General features: G+C 48.7%; 1 protein-coding gene across 2 annotated transcripts in view; it reads left to right on the top strand.

Annotated features, from left to right (window-relative positions):
* FBLN7 (fibulin 7) overlaps nt 1–17,656 on the top strand; it is a 57,069-nt gene that overhangs the window by 18,634 nt on the left and 20,779 nt on the right. For both annotated transcript variants that reach the window (XM_018054800.1, XM_018054801.1), the window contains exons 2-3: nt 5,352–5,511; nt 11,197–11,367. In XM_018054800.1, the coding sequence (XP_017910289.1) occupies nt 5,352–5,511; nt 11,197–11,367 (331 nt within the window). The remainder of the gene's footprint in view (nt 1–5,351; nt 5,512–11,196; nt 11,368–17,656) is intronic.

The raw sequence follows: 17,656 nt of genomic DNA, 5'->3' as shown, positions 1-17,656 counted from the left end.
CTAGATCATATGGTAGTTCTATTTTTAATTTTTTAAGTAAACTCCAATCTGTTTTCCATTGTGGCTGCACCAATTTACTTTCCCACAAACAGGGAACGAGGGCTCACATTTCTCCACATCTTCACCAATACTCGTTATTTCTTGTTTCTTCTATAACAGCCATTCAACAGGAATGCGGTAATACTTATTATGGTTTTGATTTGCATTTCTCTGATGATTAGTCATCTTGAGCATCTTATTATGTACCTGTTGGCCATCTGTGGAATGTCTTCTTTGGAAAAACTATTTAGAACCTCTCCCCATGTTAAAATCAGATTTTTGTTTCAGTTCAGTTCAGTCGCTCAGTTGTGTCCAACTCCTTGAGACCCCATGGGCTGTTGCATGCCAGGCCTCCCTGTCCCTCACCAGCTTGAGTTGGAGCTTGTTCAAACTCATGTCCGTTGAGTCAGTGATGCCATCCAACCATCACATTCTCTGTCACCCTCTTCTCCTCCTTCCATCAATCTTTCCCAGCATCAGGGTCTTTTCTAAGGAGTCAGTTCTTCACATCAGATAGCCGAAGTTTTTTTTTTTTTTCTGTTTTATTTTGCTCTTGAATTATATGAGTTCTTTGTGTATTTTGGATATTAACCCCTTGTGAGAAATTTTGCAGATGACTTGCAAGTACTCTCTCCCATTCTGTAGACTGCCTTTTCATTTTGCTGCTGGTTTCCTTTGATGTGTGGAAGCTTCCCAGTTTGATTTAGCTTCGCTTGTTTATGAGCGCTTTCATTGCCTTTACTTTTGGTGTCAAATCCAAAAAACAGTCATTGTCAAGACTGATGTCAAAGAGCTTACTGCCTATGTTTTCTTCTAGGAGTTTTATGGTTTCAGGTCTTAGGTTTAAATTTTCAATATAATTTGAGTGAATTTTGTGGAGGATGTAAGACAGCGGTCTAGTTTCATCCGTTTGCATGTTACCGTCCAGTTTTTCCCAGTGTCAACTTAAAAAATATTCATAACCTAAAAGGTGAGAGTTATGTTTTATTTGGTGGGAATTCTTAGGACTTCAAGCCTGGGAGGCAGTATCTCAAGCAACCTGGAGAGAACGACTCTGAGGAGGTGAGGGGAGGAACCAGGCTACATAGAAGTTTTGCAACAAATAGCAGGTAGTCTAAACATCAAAAGATTATCATTAAAGAAAACCAGATCCCAAGTTAAGGAGTTTAGTGCTTTCTGTGTATGGGGAGATGCAAGAATCTGGGCTCACTGAGGTCGTTCTTTCATACGCACCTCAGCTATCTGGGGCGGGTATCATGTGTGTTTTACTTCCTGAGCTTCCTTGGGGCTCACCATAGGGAGGGGCTATAGTCTGATGGCTGCGAGATCTCAGTGTTCTTCTTCCTGAGTGCCCTTAGGGCTCACAGGGTCACACTGGAGGCCTGCAATCACTGATGACTGTGGCATCCTTGTTTAACATGGCAGGAAATATTCCATTCCTCACTAGCACCATTTGTTGAAGAGACTCTGCTTCTACCATCGCATGTGCTTGGCTCCTTGGTCGTAAGTTAATTGACCATATGTGCATGGGTTTATTTCTGGGCTCACAGGATCTGTAACACTTAATGCTGTTAGCATCACCCTAGTGAGGCTGGAGGCAGAGACGGCTAAGGTTTCCTGACCTTCCCTCATCAAGCCTGCCCACCACCTTCCTCCTCCATCTCCACCTTTGCGTGGCCTTAGTGTACTTGATCTGGGAGGTTTTCCCACCGTGACTGGAGAGATGAGCATGTGCATGCTGAGTCACTTCAGCCGTGTCCGACTCTTTGTGATCCCATGGGCTGTAGCGCAGAGGCTCCTCTGTCCATGGGACTCTCCCCCAGGGGATCTTCCCAACCCGGGGATCAAAACATCGAACCCGTGTCTCTTACATCTCCTGCATTGACAGGCGGATTCTTTACCACTAACGCCACCTGGGAAGCCTAGAGGTGAGCACAGCCCACCTGTAATGAGCACCTTGAGGCAAAGCCAGTGGCGCTTGCTGCTCATGGTGCATAGGCAGGCAGGGCTCCAGGGCAGTGCCACCACAAGCAGAGCACAGTGTCTGGACCTGGGAGCACTGAGATTCAACTCACTTGGCTTCCCAGAGGCCCCTTTATTTCCATTCCCGTCTTTCCTTCTGTACTGACTGGAGTACAATGTCCTCTATGCCAGGTTCCTGGCAGAAGCCTTGGCATTGATCTAACGTCTCCTACTTTGAAACGTAGCCCTTCCCTGTCCCCTGGGACTGCCCTCTCCCAGCTGTCACGCCCTGGAGGCAGCTGCTGGCCTGGCTCACTGCGTGAAGCTGTCTCTTCCGCTCCACCCACCCCACTTCCTGTCTCCACCACTCATGCTGGCAAGCTGGAATCCACACAGGAGTTAGAAATCCACTCCTGTGGGATATTTAGCTTGGGTCACAGGGTGATCAATCCCTCATGCAGACTAATCGAGAACCTTCACCACACAGAGGCTTTTGTGAAACAGTGGTAAAGAATCTGCCGGCAATGTGGGAGGCTTGAGCTCGATCCCTGGGTCGGGAAGATCCCCTGGAAGGGGAAATTGCAACCCACTCCAGTGTTCTGGCCTGGAGAATCCCATGGACAGAGGAGCCTGGCGGGCTACAGTCCATGGAGTTGCAGAATCAGACACGACTGAGCGGCCGAGCACACTAAGGCGTATGACAACCCCGGGGGCATGGCTTGTTGGTGGGCGCAGTCGATGGGAGTCAGCAGGTCCCCAGCCTGGTGCTGCCGCTCACAGGCCACATGGTTCAGGACACGTTGCTTGACTTCCAGCCTCTATATCTTGACTGTAAAACAGAGACAGTCCCAGGCTTTCTTCACAGGGCTGCTGCCAGCCAGTAGTCCTTTTGTGTGCTCAGTAGCTTCAGCCTTGTCAAATTCCTTTCGACCCTCTGGACTGTAGCCCGCCAGGCTCCTCCGTCCTCCTAGGAGTAGCATATAGCTTGGTACACCGTGAGGAACTTCACAGATGTGAATCACACATGCTATGGAGCAGCATCTCTGGAAGCAGCTCCTTATTATTGTTATGTGTTTTTAAAGGGAAGGGAGGTGGGTGTGTGAAGTCCGATCTGGGTGGATGGCTGCGCCATGCTGGGCAGGTCAGGGACTGCGAGAGGTCACTGCCCGGGTGCCCAGGGCCTGCGTGGGAAGGACCACAAGGAGGGAGGGAGAAGGAAAGCAAACAAAAGTTCCCTTCCCAAAGGTTGTGTTTGAGGCCAGGCCCAGTCAGGCCCTGGTTTTAGGGTGGAGGCCAAGGAGCCCCCAAGGATTAATGAGCTCCAGGGGCAACGGGATTCAGCTTTGTCAAAAGCATCCATTGACCCGGAGCAGTGAGCCTTGTGTTTGGTGAGATCTCCAAGGTGCGGCGGCCTGGCACCCACCCGGAGAGAGCGGCCACGGCTCCGTCTCCGCCGCGGTGGCAGCACTCCACTGGCCATGCTGGAAGCCACCCAGGCTGCAGAGGCCACATGCCTCCCGGCTGCCGGCCGCTGGCCACCTTTGAAACCTTTTTTTCTAATTATTAAGCTGATAATCATTGTAGGAAAAAAAATTAAGTATAAAAAAAAAAAGCGGATTCACAAGCCTATCCCTAGAGGTTGCCATCATCCCACTCTCCTTTGTTCCATGCAGGTCATGTGAGTCAGGCTGGACTAGGCTGTGCTGAGGTAATGTCCAACATGTGAACCAGGGCCTGTCCTATCTCTGCCTACGGTACTCACCTCTCCTTTCTTTCTTTCTTTTTGTTCCCAGTGAGGCAATGTTCTTATTTGTTTATTTTTTTGCACCCTCCCCACCTTGGCATGGGGGACCTTAGTTCCCCGATCAATGATTGAAGCTGTGCCCTCCATGCTGGAAGCGCAGTCTTAACTATGGGACCACCAGGGAAGTCCTCACCTCTCCCTCCTGTTCACATCCTGGCTCTTAAGGGCAATTAGGACCAGTGCACGCGCAGTCACTTCAGTCCTGTCCAACTCTTTGCAACCCCACAGACTGTAGCCTGCCAGGCTCCTCTGTCCGTGGGATTTCCCAGGCAAGAGTACTGGAGTGGGTTTCTGTTTCCTCCTCCAGGGGATCTTCCCGACCCAAGGATCAAACCCATCTCTCTTACATCTCCTGCATTACCAGGCGGGTTCTTTACCACGTAGTGCCACCTGGGAAGCCCCCATTAGGATCAGAAACCTTGAGATTTTTATCACTAGGCATGATACCAAGTGTTGCTAAAGTTAGTCTCTATCGTGATAAGCACATGCCTCCTTCTTCTGTGTTTTGAGCTTTTCAAAAAGTGTTAGAACTCAGCATGAACCTTAACTGAATGCTCCTTTAATTCTTCATAGTTGCCCTGTTACCTTTTCATACTGTTCATGGGGTTCTCAAGGCAAGAATACTGAAGTGGTATGCCATTCCCTTCTCCAGCATTTTCCAATGATGGGAAGGATTGAAGGCAGGAGGAGAAGGGGACGACAGAGGATGAGATGGTTGGATGATATCACCAACTTGATGGACACGAGTTTGAGCAAGTTTTGGGAGTTGGTGATGCACAAGGAAGCCTGGTGTGCTGCAGTCCATGGAGTCACAAAGAGTTGGACACAACTAAGCGACTGAATTGAACTGAACTTGCCCTGTTATATTTTTTAAATACTTAATTATTTATTTGGCTGTGTCGGGTGTTTAGTTGTGGCATATGGGATTTCCTTGAGTCACGTGGGGTCTTCTATTGTTGTTCCGGGGCTTAGTGGTGCCAAGGCATGTGGGATCTTAGTTCCTCAACCAGGGATCGAACCTGCATCCTCTGAATTGCAAGGTAGATTCTTAACCACTGGACTACCAGGGAAGTCCTGTGCCCTGTTACATTTTTAAAAGAATGGGAACCACTGGGCTTCCCTGATTTGCCTGTTTTATGTTATATCATCCATCTGCTTAAAAATGTCCAAGTTAGAGAAGGAAAATGTTCCTCGAGGCCCAGATTTCAGAGCATTAACTTGGAGTGAAGAATTAGCAGGATGGAGGGGGGGTGGGTCTTTGAAGTAAGACCACTCATAAAGGCACATTGCCTTCAGATAATTCTACCACCCAATCACTTAGAGTCATCACTTCTGCCCTGCACTCTGAAAATCAGAGCTTTATTTTCGTTGAGGGAGGAACTGGGGAGTGCTTTTTGGGGGGCCTCACCCGATATATTGTCGGGACATCAGCGGGGCCGCTTCTGTATTGTACTTAGCGGATCCCCAGGGTGTTAGAGCCCAGGGTCCCGGTAACCCCTGGCCCCCCATGCTAGTGGTGGTGATGAATATTTTTTCCTCTCCCCAGAACTGTCTCAACAAACAGCAGTTCCTCATGGCTATCCGCCACCTGCAGCAGTTGCTGAAAGGCCAGGAGACACGCTTCGCCGAGGGCGTCCGTCACATGAAGAGCCGGCTGGCGGCGCTGCAGAGCTCTGTGAGCAAGGCGGGCCCGGATACGCCCCCAGGTGGGTCCCCGGGTCAGCGCCCCGAGCGCCGAGGGTCCTCTCCCTGCTCCCATCTCCCATGGCTGGATTGATTCCCAGGCCTTCCCGGCCTCGCCTTCTGTATGGGGCTGGGTGCTAGGAAGACGTGCCCGTTTCCCCCTATCTTCGGGGCTTCCCGGGGGCCACTAGTAGTAAACAGCCCACCTGCCAATGCAGGAGATGTAAGAGACTCGGGTTCCATCTCTGGGTCTAAAGATCCCCTCGAGGAGGAAATGGCAGCCCACTCTAGTGTTCTTGCCTGGAGAACCCCATGCATAGCTTCTCCAGAGAATGGTCGAAAGGCACAACTTTCAGAGCCTGCATCCCCATCAGGAGAGACCCTAGTTGGTTCATTTTTCTTGTTTTGTCATTTAATAGACTATTTTTTTTTTTAGAGCAGTTGTCATTTCACGGCAAACTGAATGAAAAGCAAAGAGGGGTCCCACACACCCTCTCCTGGAACATTCATGGCTTCTCCACCATTAATAGCTCTCACTCCTGTGGCCTGCTGGGTACAGCCCATGAACCAACACTGGCTTGTTTTCCAGGCGTGAAAATTATTCCTTTTCCATGAGCCCCCTGTTAGTGCCGTGGGTTGGGATGGAGGGGCTGCTGAGGGCAATTTGCATTTGTCTCTGCTGTCCTCCCCCCTGCCCCCAGACCCCTTCCCCTGGGGTAGGACTCTGACAGACACTGGGCCTTTCCTGGTTGTCCCAGTAATGGATTGCACGCTGTCAAGTCCTGGCATGGGTGGCTGCATTTCTTCTGGCCTCTCCTCAGGGTGTCAGGGGTCAGGGAGCCTGTTGTATGTTTGTTTAAGTCATGATGACTCTGATGGCTCATGCAGTAAAGAATCTGCCTGCAATATGGGAGACCTGGGTACAATCCTTGGGTTGGGAAGATTCTCCTGGAGAAGGGAACAGCTACCCACTCCAGTATTCTTGCCAGGAGAATCCCATTGACAGAGGAGCCTGGTGGGCTGCAATACACGGGGTCGCAAAAGTCAGACATGAGTGATGGACTAACACTTTTGCTCACATGCACACAGGGTTATGGGGGGTTGGGTAGGGTTGCCATATATTTGTGTAAGTCATCAGCCTGAGGCATATCTGATGTCTTCACTCACTTAAGACGCTTTTCTCCAGGGCCTCCTTGGTGGTGTGAGATGGATTTCCTGGGTTAGATTTTCCACTTTTGCAGACTCTGGTAGCAAATCTAGAGTCTCCACAGCCCTGAGTCAACTCCTGTTTTCTTTGGCTGCATGGGTGCAGAGCTGGACCTGGTGGCCAAAGGCCTCACACTTTCCAAGGTGCCGAGAGGCCGCGGCCTTCGCTGGGGCTTGTCACAGCGTGGCATCCCCCCTTTTGGCTGCAGATGTGGAAACTGAGGCCAAGAAACGTGAGTTAGTGATAGTGGGTTCTGTTCCGGGGATTTTGTTCACTGCTGAGGCTCAACCGCACTGGTCCTTCCTGTTTTCATGGGATCAGAGTGCCTGCGGGTTTCTGGGAGTTTCCAAGAAAAGCCTGCAGAAGGGAATTTCTACAGCTGCCCTGCCCATCTTTGAGGTCCCTGTCCATGAATACAGAAAAGAAAAGGTAGGGGTTTTCCCTGGTAGTCCAGTGACTAAGGCTGCGGTCCCAGTGCAGGGGACCAGGGATCGATCCCTGCTCAGGGAGCTGGATCCCACAACTGAAGAAAAAGGTCCTTCATGCCGTAGCCAAGACTGAAGATCCTATGTACTGCAACTAAGACCCAGCACAGCCAAATAAATACACATATATGCATATGTATATATTTAAAAAGAAACATAGCTATGGTTAAATTACTAATCTTCTTGCTTCTGGGTTCAAGGTCTTTTTTTCCTGAGCTATGCGAGACCTTTTTAAAGTGGCCAATTCTTGGGACATTCTTGTTGGTCTAGCAGTTAAGACTCTGCACTATGGTCATGGGTTTGGGATCAGGGAACCAGGATCCCACAGGACACACCTTAAAAAAAAAAAAGTGGCCAATTCTCTTTTTAAAGAATTGCTGCCGTGCAATTTGTCTCCCTCGTGCATTGGACATGGGGGCGGGCAGCTGTCAGCACCACCTTGCAGGGTAAAGGGCCCTGACAGGTGCCCAGGGGAAGCCAGAGGCTTGCCCCAGATCACACTGCAGTTAGAAGGAAAATTACCTTTTCTTTTTTTTAAAAGGGCATTTGCTTGGGAATCAGGAAGAATAATTTTCAGTACCAAAGAATTCTTGGCCTTCTTTCTGGTTTATTTCTGAGTATCTCCCTCCTATTTTCCCAGCCTTTCTTCCCTGAAAACTTCACAGTCCATCAGCTTTAGGACTTATCTCCGCAGCCTCATTCCAATAACGTCCCCAAATCGCCAGGACTGATTTCCTGCTGAGCTCTTTCTTACATGTTACATCCTCTGGGATGGTGGAGGCCCTGTAGGCTCACCAAGAGACGATCATGATAAAATGAACCAGCCAAGGGGCATGTCGTCCCACCCAACAGAATCTTTTGGCTACCATTTGGGAAATGCCTGAAAATAGATTTTTATTGAATCTGTATCCATTCATTGGGATTTCCCAGGTGGTGCTCTTGGTAAAGACCCACCTGCCAATGCAGGAGGCACAAGAGAAGTGAATTTGATCCCAGGGTTGGGAAGATCCCCTGGAGGAGGGTACAGCAGCCCCCTGCAGTATTCTCGCCTAAAGATTCCCATGGACAGAGGAGCCTGCCATGCTACGGTCAGTGGGGTCACAAGGAGTCAGACACAACTGAAGCAACTTCGCATGCACCCATGCACATCCATTCACTAAGTCTGCTGACATGTATGGGGGCCTGCTCAGGTACCTGAAATGGTAAAGAATTCCCTGCAATGCAGGAGACCCAGGTTTGATCCTTGCATTATGGAGCCATATGGAGATATGATTCCATCCATTCCGATACCATTTGCCTGTGAGTTGCTCCAGTGGGTAAGTTTTCTTTCTTTGAAGGTTTTAAAAATGTCTCTTCCCCATGGAGACCCTACTCCTTTCCCCCAAAGCGTTTTAAATCCTCTTCAGCACAATGCAGTAGGAGATTTTTCAAAGAGAAATATAAAGTCGTGTACTTGCAGGGACTAAGGCAGTGAGCTGGGGGTGCCCAAGTGTTGGGATGTGGGTTCGCCTGGCTTTCTGCTCACAAGGTCATTACTGTGGGTGCCCACTTGGAAGTTCACTAACAGAAGGTCACGTGTCAATCGTCAAATGTTCCCCAGAACCCAAAGGGCACTGAGCGTCCTCAGGGAGTGAACCGGCTCCCACTCTTCTCCCAGGACACGGGGGTGGGGATATGGGACAGAGATGCAAGTGGCTGTTCCCCCGCCCCTGGAGCGATGTGTGGACGGATGCTGTCCGCCTAGTAGATGCTGAGCTATTCTCCATCACAAACTACAGCCTATACAGCTGAAGCAACAGCTTTGTTTTCATCTGTCTAAAACCCTGAAAGTATTTTTACAAATGACATTTGGATCTTACCTTAAAAACGAGTTAGAAGTGACTGAATTTCCAGCTCAGACAAATCCAAACCCAAGCTGTCCCAACTTGGGGCAGCCTTCCTTTAGACCAGCGTGGACCACGAGTGGAGCTTGGCTGCAGACTGGGGAGGAACAGGGACCGTCTCCCCTCTCCAGCCCCGCTGCACACCAAGAGCAAGTTACGTGGCCTTTTCTCTCCTCTGGGATGCCACGGCACTGCTGTCTCTAACTCCCTATTGCCTCTCTGTCTTCATGCCCTATTGCTGTCCAGTTTGTTCACCCCGCTGCAGTCATGGCGGTCTCCCGGACATTCCTCAGACTTGCCAGGCACATGCCTATCTCAGGGCCTTCGCACCAACTTGATCCCTCTATCCTCCTTGGATACCTGCATAGTCATGCCTTTAGCTTCTTCAGCTCTTTGTCCCAAGGAGGCCTCCCCTGCCCACTATACCCAAAACACACCCCTCCTCTGGCTTCCCCTGTGCTACTTTACTTTCTACACGGCACTTGTCACCTCTTGTCACACTCTGCCATTTGCTTGTGGATCTTGCTTGTCGAGTGTCTTCCCTGATGGAAGGAAGCTTCCTGAGAGCTGAGTTTCATCTGTTTGTTCACTAATTGTCTCAAACTCCTAATAGGGTGCCTGGCAGACAGTAAGAATACAATAAACAATTTTTCATTCATTCATTTGGTCAAGAATTATTTACCAGGCCTTCACTACAAGCTGGTGACGGGGATACAGACGAGACAGGAGGTCAGGCGAGGTCTCTGCCCCACTGGGAGTTCTGAGGGGTAGACTGACATCAAATGTACCAACAAACATGTCGATAAGATAATGCCAACAGTTACAAACATTAGAAGAAAGCCAAGTGAGCTCATGGGCAGGGGAAGAATCTTAGTGGAACATGATGGAAGAACGCCCTGGAAAGCGGTGGGCGTTCAAGTCAAGACCTAGATAGTCAAAGCCGCCAGAGATGGGCAGTCCTTGGGGAGAGAACATTCTAGGCAGGGAAAAGGGCAAAAACCAGGGCCTGGAGATGGGGCTGAGTATGGCCTGTCTGGGAGAACCAAGGAGACCCTGGGGAGGCTGGGGATCCAAGAGAGCAGAACGAGTGGGTGGGCCCTACAGGGGTCCCAGCTCCCACCCTCCCACATTGCCAGGCCCTGCACACCACAGTGTGTCTAAGCCATGATCTCATCTGTCACCAAGCGGGCATGCATTACCTGTGCCCAAGAGTGCTCTGAGTATTCAGTGACACGTAGTATTTTGAATGTGCAGTCCAAGGACTTCCCTGCCAGTCCAGTGGCTAGGCCTCCGAGCTGTCACTGCCAAGGGCTTGAATTAGATCATTTATCAGGGAACTAAGACCCTGCAAGCTTTGTGGTGCAGCCAAAACATTTAATACAAAATAAGATGTGGAGCCCAGTGCACAGCTTGCAGCAGGCGCTCAGCCTGCGGGTGCTGAGGGTGAGAAGCTTTGTGATCCAGTTTGTTGCTGTTTAGTCACGAAGTCATGTCTGATTCTTTTGTGACCCCATGTCTATAGCCCTCCAGGCTCCTCTGTCTGTGGGATTTCCCAGGTAAGAATACTAGAGTGTGTTGCCATTTCCTTCTTCAGGGGGTCTTCCCGACCCAGGATCAGATCCGCATCTCCTGCCCTGGCAGGCAGATTCTTTCTGCTGAACCACTGGGGAAGCCCACTGTAAGGCAGTTGTTGCCCTTCAGTTGCTCCATCTTGTCCGGCTTTTTGCGACCCCACGGACTGCAGCACGCCAGGCTTCCCTGTCCTTCACTCCCTGCTGAAGGTTGCTCAAATTCATGTCCATTGAGTCGGTGATGCCATCCAGCCATCTCATCCTCTGTTGCCCCCTTGTCCTCCTACCCTCAATCTTTCCCAGCATCAGGGGCTTTTACAGTGAGTGGGCTCTTCGCATCAAATGGCCAGAGACCTGGAGCTTCAGCTTCATCATTATGAATATCAGGGTTGATTTCCTTTAGGACTGACTGGTTTGATCTCCTTGCTGTCCAAGGGACTCTCGAGAGTCTTCTCTAGCACCATAATTCAAAAGCATCAGTTCTTCTGCACTCAGCCTTCTTTATGGATTGTAATCCAGAATGATGTCTAAATGCTCGTGGGCCTTCCTTTTTCCCTTACAGTTTCCTGCCCTGCTCTGAATGCCCCTCTGGATGGCAGAAAGTTTGGAAGCAAGTACTTAGTGGATCACGAAGTCCATTTTACTTGCAATCCCGGCTTCCGGCTGGTCGGGCCCAGCAGTGTGGTGTGTCTTCCCAACGGCACCTGGACGGGGGAGCAACCCCGCTGTAAAGGTACGGTCCCTCCTTCCCAGGGGCCTGCTGGATGGGAGGGGTCATTCCAAGGGGCATTTTCTCCCTGATTTTTCAACACAGAGCCGTAGCCAACCTGTCTGATGACTCACTCCATGCCTGGGCTGGCCTCTATCTCCAGAATCCCTTGCCAGACCCTCTCAACGATTTAGTCTTGTTTTACCTATAGGGAAATGGACGCATAGAGAGGTGAAGGAATTTGCCCAAGGTCACAGCTAGAGGACAGGCTGAACTGGTTGACATATGCACTCTTATCGCAGAGTTGGGGCAAGAAGCCTGCTGTGGGCTGGGGAGGGGCCAGGGGAGATACCGCAGAGAGACGTTTCTTATTTGGACTGCTTTGCTCCGGGGTTGCCGTTTGATGGCAAGGTTCTTTGTGATCTATAATGCTGAGGAAATTTCTCAGGAGTCCTTTGTGACTGCATTGGGGCTTGGTGTAGACAAGCTACAGGAGAAACCATTTAGCTGAGAAGGAGGCATGAAAAGGCTTCTTTTTTCCTCTGTGCTAACCTTGAAAACAGTACATTTTTTTTTTTTAATTGGAGGATAATTGCTTTACAATGTTGTGTTGGCTTCTTCCATACAACAACATGAATCAGCCACAAGCACGCATATGTCCCTCCCTCCTGAACCTCCCTGCTCCCCCTCATGCCACCCCAGCCCTCACGGCTGTCACAGAGCACCAGGCTGAGCTCCTGTGCTAGACAGCAGCTCCCCACCGGCTCTGTCTCACATGTGGTATGTGTACGTCAGTGCTCCTCCCTCAATGCATCCCCTCTCCCTCCCCCACTGTGTCCAAAGTCTGTTTTGTAAATCTTCATGTTTACTCCTGTCCTGCAAATAGGTTCATCAGTAGCAGTTTTCTAGACTCCAATGTGCTTTAATATACGAATTGTGTTTTTCTCTTTCTGACTTACCTCACTCTGTATAACAAGCCATCCATCTCATCGGAACTGACTCAAATGCATTCCTTTTTGTGGCCGCGTAACATTCCATTGTGTATGTGCCCCACACCTTCTTTATCCGTCTGCTGATGGACATCGAGGCTGCTCCCACGTCCCAGCTGTTGTAAATAGCGCTCCTGTGAACATTGGGGTACACGTGTCTTTTTCAATTATGGCTTTCTCAGCCTATATGTCCAATAGCAGGGTTGCTGGGTCATAATGTAGTTTTATTCCTAGTTTTTGAGAATAATTTCCATACTGTTCTCCTAGTGGCTATATCAATTTACATTCCCACCACCAGTGCAAGAGGGTCCCCTTTTCTTTACACCCTCTCCAGCATTTATTGCTGGTAGATTTTTTGATGATGGCCTTTCTGAAGGTGTGAGGTGATACCTCATTGCAGTTTTGATTTGCATTTCTCTAATAAAGAATGATGTTGAGCATCTTTTCATGGAAAATAGTACTTTCTTGAGGGAGAGGAAAATCAGCCATGGCACACATAATTTGTTGGCTTTTCAAAAGCATATGGTCAAGGACTTCCCTGGCCATCCAGGGATTGAGACTCCATGATTGCACCGCAGAGGGCACAGGTTTGATCCCTGGATGAGGAACTGAGATTCTACATGTCAACTGGCATGGTCAAAGAAAAAATGTATATGGTCAAAATATCATGGATACCAGTCATTTTCAGAACAAGATTCATGGGACTTCTGCTGGGGCAGAATGTCCATGACTTGCCCAAGCTTTGAAGGGGAAAATGCAAATGTTGGATAAATATCAGTAAGTTTATTGTGAAGAGTAGCTTGGAGAGGACTTCTAGTGCATGAATAACTTGAAAATATAAAGGAACATCAGGAAGACAGGCCATCTCTAAGGACAAAAGCAGGCTGATAATGACGGGCCCTGGGCGACTGGAACCATATTCATGGATCTAGACCTCCATTTCCTGTCTCCTGGAAAGAACCATGGTTTGAAGGTTGATGACAGGTACCAGCTCTCAGAGTTATCTGGGAAACACCCAGGAAATCAAGCCATGTGACCTGCAAACACTGAAAATGCCAATATCTGGACTTAGCCTTGACCTTGAAAGCTCTCCATCCAGGATCAGCACCTTATGTGTACTAAACTACGGCAGCAGATGTGGGACTACAGCAGCATTTCATTGCCATCGCTTTGGGTGTCTGTACTTCTAACTTCTAATTCTCCAAGCCAGGCTCCAGCAATACATGAACCGTGACCTTTCAGACATTCAAGCTGGTTTTAGAAAAGGCAGAGGAACCAGAGATCAAATTGCCAACATCCACTGGATCATCGAAAAAGCAAGAGAGTTCCAGAAAAACATCTGTTTCTGCTTTATTGACTATGCCAAAGCCTTTGACTATGTGGATCACAATAAACTGTGGAAAATTCTGAAAGAGATGGAAATACCAGACCACCTGACCTGCCTCTTGAAAAACTTTTATGCAGGTCAGGAAGGAACAATTAGAGCTGGGCATGGAACAACAGATGTGTTCCAAGTAGGAAAACGAGTACGTCAAGGCTGTATATTGTCACCCTGCTTTTTTAACTTCTATGCAGAGTACATCCTGAGAAACACTGGGCGTGAGGAAGCACAAGCTGGAATCAAGATTGCCAGGAGAAATATCAGTAACCTCAGATATACAGATGATACCACCCTTATGGCAGAAAGTGAAGAAGAACTAAACTCTTGATGAAAGTGAAAGAGGAGAGTGACAAAGTTGGCTTAAAATTCAACATTCAGAAAACTAAGATCATGGCATCTGGTCTCATCAGTTCATGGCAAATAGATGGGGAAACAGTGGAAACAGTGGCTGACTTTATCTTTTTGGGCTCCAAAATCACTGCAGATGGTGATTGCTGCCATGAAATTAAAAGACGCTTACTCCTTGGAAGGAAAGTAGATAGCATGTTAAAAAGTAGAGACATTACTTTGCCAACAAAGATCCATCTAGTCAAGGCTATGGTTTTTCCAGTAGTCATGTATGGATGTGAGAGTTGGACTATAAAGAAAACTGAACGCTGAAGAATTGATGCTTTTGAACTGTGGTGTTGGAGAAGACTCTTGAGAGTCCCTTGGACTGCAAGGAGATCCAACCAGTCCATCCTAAAGGAGATCAGTCCTGGGTGTTTATTGGAAGGACTGATGTTGAAGCTGAAACTCCAGTACTTTGGCCACCTGAGGTGAAGAGCTGACTTATTAGAAAAGACTCTGATGCTGGGAAAGATTGAAGGCAGGAGGAGAAGGGGATGACAGAGATAGATGGTTGGATGGAATCACTGACTTGATGGACATGAGTTTGGGTGGACTCTGGGAGTTGGTGATATACAGGGAGGCCTGGCGTGCTGTGGTTCATGGGGTTGCAAAGAGTCAGACATGACTGAACAACTGAACTGAACTTCTAACTTAGGGCTTCCCTGCTGGCTCAGCTGGTAAGGAATCTGCCTGCAATGCAGGAGACCTGGGTTTGATCCCTGGGTTGGGAAGATCCCTTGGAGAAGGGAATGACTACCCACTGCAGTATTCTGGCCTGGAGAATTCCTTGGACTGTATAGTCCGTGGGGTCACAAAGAGTCAGACTAGCATTGAGTTACAGACCTCAGCTGGTTTCTTTCTCTGAGCACTGGGTGCCTCTGATGGCCATTCCATCTTCCATGAGGTGTGTGGGCATCTCACCTTTTGGTGCCCTTGTCGTGGACAACCAGGTGACAGTCCCCTCCCCATCACCACCAACAGTGCTGATGAAGTCTTCTTTCCCCACCTCTGTCTCTGGGCCATGTATCTGGGGCTGGAGTTGGGGGCAGTTGGTTGTATGCTCACTTCCTTTGGACCAAGTGCTGTTGTGTTGTTCTTCACAAGAACGAGACCAGCCCCTACTCTCCTGGTAATGCTGTGGACAGAAGCACATTTTACTCTTGTGAGAATTTTTCTTTCTTGCTCAGGTCTTCTCCATATTTGGCCCTCAGTTGTGATACACATTTACAGTGATCATCATCTGGTTTGAATGAAAAGATGGGTTCATAAGAGAAGAGAGCTGAAAAAATGCATATTTAGGCAGATAAATAAGAAACACTGGAGGCTCAGGAACATAGTCATAAGTGGCTTGAGCAAAGAAATCCATTGTTGCTTGACAAAGTTGGGACCCATAGGAGCCCAATGTCATCTTAGTGTAAATATGTGTCATATGTTATGCATATATATACGTTAATATATGAAACTTGTTTTTCTGATTTACTTCAATCTGTGTAACAGGCTCTAGATTCATCCATCTCACTAGTACTGACTGAAATTCTTTCTTACGGCTGAGTAATATCATTCATTTGTCGACCGGCATCTAAGTTGCTTCTATGGCCTAGCTGTTGTAAATAGTGCCTTCTCAGCGGATCCTGGGTATGTCTGCCAGCTGCTCTCCTGATCTTACACCTATTAATTATATATTAGCATCTCACCTCCCTGCAGCAGGACCAACCCCCTTAGAGGAAAATGGAGTCTTACCATATCATGGCCTGTGTGCTGTGGATCCCAAACTTTCAGGCACTCCAGGATCACCCAGAAAGCTTATAAAACATAAGTTCTGATGCCCCAACAGGTCTACTGAGTTCTTTTTGGATAGGACTTGGGAAATCTGCATTTTTTCATATGATTGTGATGTTAACTGAATTTTAAGAAACACTAAAAATGCTGGGTTTTGCCACTGCCAGAAGCGGGAAGGATATTGAACATTCTGAAGCAGTGATGCGATTGGACCCTCACCAATCAGGACTGCAAGCTATAAGCCAGCAGTAAGGTATGACCAGGTGAGACATACTAGGTATGCTCACCTCCACCTGCACTGTTGTTCTGGGAAGGCTGAGCCAGCCCTGACAAACATCAGGGCACCCAGTCCCACCGAGCAGGCCCCTCTCCTGAGATGTGGAGGTCATCCTCCCTGGAGGCCCACTGCCAAGCATGGCCAGCAAGTCCACTGGCCTTTCCCATTGTCCAACATAGTGCTTCTCATTCTCCAGCTTGAACGTCCCAGCTCCTTCCAGACTCGCTGTGTGTTCTTGGTCTCCCCTATCCTTCCAGCCTCCTCCCTAACCACTGGTCCTTCTTCCCTGACCTCCATGCCTGAGGACAGCTTGCAGCAGCCCATCCTGGACTTCTCTGAGGGCCACACTTACTATCTAAAAGCCTGAGCAGAACTGGCTCAGGGAATGAGGTGGCAGCTAGTCCATGCTGAGATTTTAGAGGGATATTTTTCATCTTAGATGCTTCCTTGGTGGCTTAGATGGTAAAGAGTCCGCCTGCAATGGAGGAGACCTGGGTTCTATCCCCGGGTCAGGAAGATCCCTTGGAGAAGGGAATGGCTACCCACTTCAGTATTCTTGCCTAGAGAATTCCACAGACAGAGGAGCCTGGTGGGCTACAATCCATGGGATCACAACAAGTCGGACACAACTGAGCAACTAACACTTTCATCTTATGGTTTAAGTGTAAACTGGACATGGAGTTCCCCCTTGGGTGGTGATGGAACAGAAACACTGGTGTCACATGACCAAGGTGCCCCATCAGCTGCTGGACAGGACCCTTTCCAAAGAGAGTGGACGGTGCCTGGTCGACACTTCTGTTCTCAGCAGGAGTTTGTCTAATGGATGCTATTTCCAGTAAAAGCCTCAAAAGGGTGCCACCCAAACCTGTCAAAAAGGAGAAATAGTGCTTCTACCTGCTATCTGGTGGGACAGCATTGATGGGGGCCCAGAACATGGGCTGGAGTTCAACAATCCAACGGCCCCCTCTCCCCACCTCGGAGTGGCCCTAGAATCCCACCAGCGGCTACTGCTTGTCCACTTCGTTCACCTTCTCAGGAGTCTTGCAGTCACTCTGTGTGTGACCACAGTGGGGAGATCATCTTATTTACAGGGAACTAATCTCAAGATGCCGAACCTCCGTGTTGCTGAAAAATTTGCGAGTGCTTTAATAATTGCCCCCCCTCCCATCCAGTCAACCGCTTGAAGGAAGGTGATGAACCCAACTTGGCATGAGAGGAGATGACACATAATTACACACTAAAAATGCAGAGGTAGGCTCCGGAACTCCAGAATGGAAAGCAGCCATTTAGCTTCCTGGATTAGTTCCCTGTTTCCTTTCTTAGTCAGAAGAGCATATTTTTAAGATTTGAAGCTTCCTGAACTGAGGAAATCATAACCACAGACCTTGTCCCTCTGACAACATGGGTAACCAAAAAACAGCACGAGAGGAATAAACACCCTTGTCCACCACGCTGGGAAAAAATATTTACTTTTCTCATCCCCATCCTCCTCTTTTT

This window comes from Capra hircus, chromosome 11, assembly GCF_001704415.2.
Source record: "Capra hircus breed San Clemente chromosome 11, ASM170441v1, whole genome shotgun sequence".
Taxonomy (NCBI): domain Eukaryota; kingdom Metazoa; phylum Chordata; class Mammalia; order Artiodactyla; family Bovidae; genus Capra; species Capra hircus.
This window is presented reverse-complemented; position numbering and strand designations above follow the sequence as displayed.